Source organism: Chrysochloris asiatica, unplaced genomic scaffold, assembly GCF_000296735.1.
Source record: "Chrysochloris asiatica unplaced genomic scaffold, ChrAsi1.0 scaffold00446, whole genome shotgun sequence".
In the NCBI taxonomy this organism is placed as follows: Eukaryota; Metazoa; Chordata; class Mammalia; order Afrosoricida; family Chrysochloridae; genus Chrysochloris; species Chrysochloris asiatica.
The window spans coordinates 1,263,450-1,266,511 of NW_006408964.1; the positions used below are offsets into that span (position 1 = coordinate 1,263,450).

General features: G+C 40.6%; 1 protein-coding gene across 1 annotated transcript in view; it reads left to right on the plus strand.

Moving 5' to 3' along the window:
* The window catches only part of LOC102832617 (zinc finger protein 571-like), a gene marked incomplete at its 3' end in the record, with an annotated part of 18,781 nt that extends 18,021 nt beyond the window's left edge, over positions 1 to 760 (plus strand). The window contains exon 4 of the mRNA XM_006877250.1: positions 78 to 760. Coding sequence (XP_006877312.1) covers positions 78 to 760 — 683 coding nt within the window. The remainder of the gene's footprint in view (positions 1 to 77) is intronic.
* Positions 761 to 3,062: the final 2,302 nt, after the last annotated feature.

Sequence of the window (3,062 nt, forward strand, 5' to 3'; positions counted from 1 at the left end):
GAATGTAAGGACTGTGGGAAAGCCTTTCTCCGAGCATCAAACCACAGAACACATAGAAGAATGCACAGTGGAGAGAGGCCCTATGAATGTAAGGAGTGTGGGAAAGCCTTTATCCAAGCGTCAAACCTCAGAACACATAAAAAAATCCACAGTGGAGAGAGGCCGTATGAATGCAAGGATTGTGGGAAAGCCTTTCATCGACAGTCACACCTCACAGCACATAGAAGAATCCACAGTGGAGAGAGGCCCTATGAATGTAAGGAGTGTGGGAAATCCTTTACTCAAGTATCAAGCTTCACAACTCATAGAAGAATCCACAGTGGAGAGAGGCCCTATGAATGTAAAGAGTGTGGGAAATCCTTTACTCAATGGTCAGGCCTCACAATACATAAACGAATCCACAGTGGAGAGAGGCCCTTTGAATGTAAGGAGTGTGGGAAAGCCTTTCTCCGAGCGACGATCCTCAGAACACATATAAGAATCCACAGTGGAGAGCGGCCCTATGAATGTAAGGAGTGTGGGAAATCCTTTACTCAACAGTCAAACCTTGCAACACATAGAAGAATCCACAGTGGAGAGAGGCCCTATGAATGTAAGGAATGTGGGAAAGCCTTTCTCCGAGCATCAAACCTGAGAACACATAGTAGAATCCACAGTGGAGAGAGGCCCTATGAATGTAAGGAGTGTGGGAAAACCTTTAATCAATTAGCACACCTCACAACACATAGAAGAATCCACAGTGGAGAGAGACTTTATAAAGGCAAGGATTGTGGAAAATCCTTATGTGGACCCAAACCTCATAACATATAGGAGAATGCACATTGGAGAGAGCCCCTATAAATGTAAGTAGTGTGCGAAATCCTTTACTCAACGGTCAAGCCTCACAGCACATAGAAGAATCCACAGTGGACAGAGACCATATAAATGTAAAGTATGTGGGAAATCTTTGGTAGGGACTCATTCCTCTGTAAACATAGGCAGATTCACAGTGGGGAGAGGCCCAGTGGATGTAAGGAGTGTGGGATGGCCTTTAAGGATTCCTTACACCACATTACACGTGTGTAAAGTCATAGTGGGGACCCGATTTAATGAGTGTACACAGTGTGGAAAAGTGTTTAGGCAGTCCTCAATCCTCACTATACTTAGAAGCCACACTGGAAAGAGGCCATATGAATAGTCAACAGTATGTAACAGTGTTTGTTTATGCCTCATCCCTCACTGTACATATGATATATCATAGTAGAGAAATTCACTATGAGTGTAAGGAATATGGAGAAACCAATCCTAGTTGTCCATCCCTCACTAAACAGGTGAACTCACAGTTAGTTGGCAGAGACCTTATGAATGTAGCCAACTTGGGAAAGTATATGTTACTCAAACCTCACTTCATATTTAAGGATGCACAGTGGAGAGGAATGTAAAATTAATGTAAAGAGCCACTCATGATCCCACAAAACTTGCTGTGATTCCAAAAAGGAACCCTTACCAGTGTAAAGAATGCAGCAAAGAAGGGTTTAGGTGCTTATCACACTATAATAGAGGAGCTCTGCTCATTGATGAGAAGGTCGCTGTGAGTGTGAGGAACGTGGGGAAGCTGTTACTTCCACTATCGTTTCAAAACTCAAGAGTTGAGAGGTTGTGTCAGAAACTGGATGTTCCATCCACACTGTGATCATGGGACTCTGCCATCAAACACAGCGCTGAATGTGAGCAGAGATTCTCAGTGACACGTGACAGCGTGTTTGTAACTGCAGGGATGTGTCCTCATCAGCTGTGCAGACTGCCTCTGTTCACGTGTCATTTTGCCTTTCTAACTCTTTGGCTATTATAATAAGGACAATGACCGACCTTGATCAAATGCGGATTTTCTGTTTGTTTGTTTTTAAGTCTTTTACTGATGTAATATATCCTGTGTTCAGTTAAATGTACTGATTATGTATTTGGATTTTAGTACATTTTAGTATTTAGTACATTTCTTTCCATTCTGTCCTATTATCAAGTCCATTACTTTCATCTTTTAATTAGTAAGGTTATTAATTGATTGTTACCTAAGATTGTTATTACGTGGTATTTACCAAATTCAACGTTGTAATCAGTTCTGTGTTTCTTGACAGGAATTCTGTAAAGTGTTACTTTGCCCTCCCACCCTTTGTCAGATTGTTCCTAATATTGGTAGTGAGTGCACACACATACACAGGTGTGGTCTTATGTACACATGTGTGCACATTAGTATATGCTACATAATATTAATGTATGTTACAATCCACAGTGAGTAACACTTATTTAGACGTCTTAAAGCTGTCCACACAGCACATGCTGTTGGTTTACTTGGCTAAAATCTCAGGGATCACTTTAATAATTTAGCATAGTGTCTTTCTACATCTAAATATGTAAGGTCTTAATACTCTAGGGGTTTATATCAATGATACAACTTTTGATTTATGCTTCTATGCAACAGAAAATAATACCAGAAATTAAAACAGTAAAAAAAGAAGAAACAAGTATGAGTTCATTTGTATCAAATTGATATCTTAAACTTGTAATTAGCAGAGTTAAAACTCTCTGCAAAATCCCACTCAAATCTCTTAAGGGTGAGTCCCAAAGGAATCCCTAAAGGCAGTAGTTACATTTATAACCCTTTATGAGTGACAGGGTTATTAATCACCAGAGAAATATGTGAAAACTCACTTTCACATTAAGAGATTTATGTTCCTGGGGCCTCTAGGATATGGAAGCTTCATAGAATATGAGATGGTTCTTTTTACATGTAACAATGTAATCCCATTCCTCTACCCAAATGCTGGAGTAACCCTGGTGTGTAAGACATTTCTTATGACTACAGGAATACCCATCACAATAATAGGTCTTATTCTCTCCCAGTGAAGCCAAGTCTCTCTAGGTTTCCATCCTCACAGTTCTGCAGAATTTCATCTGTGCAACATCCAGGAAGGCCCACTCTTTTGAGCTCACCCTGGTCCACATCATCGATGACCGCTGAGACCTAAATTATCCCTCGCACTGTGTTTCAGGGAGGTATCCCGTATTCAGTGTTGACAAGGAAA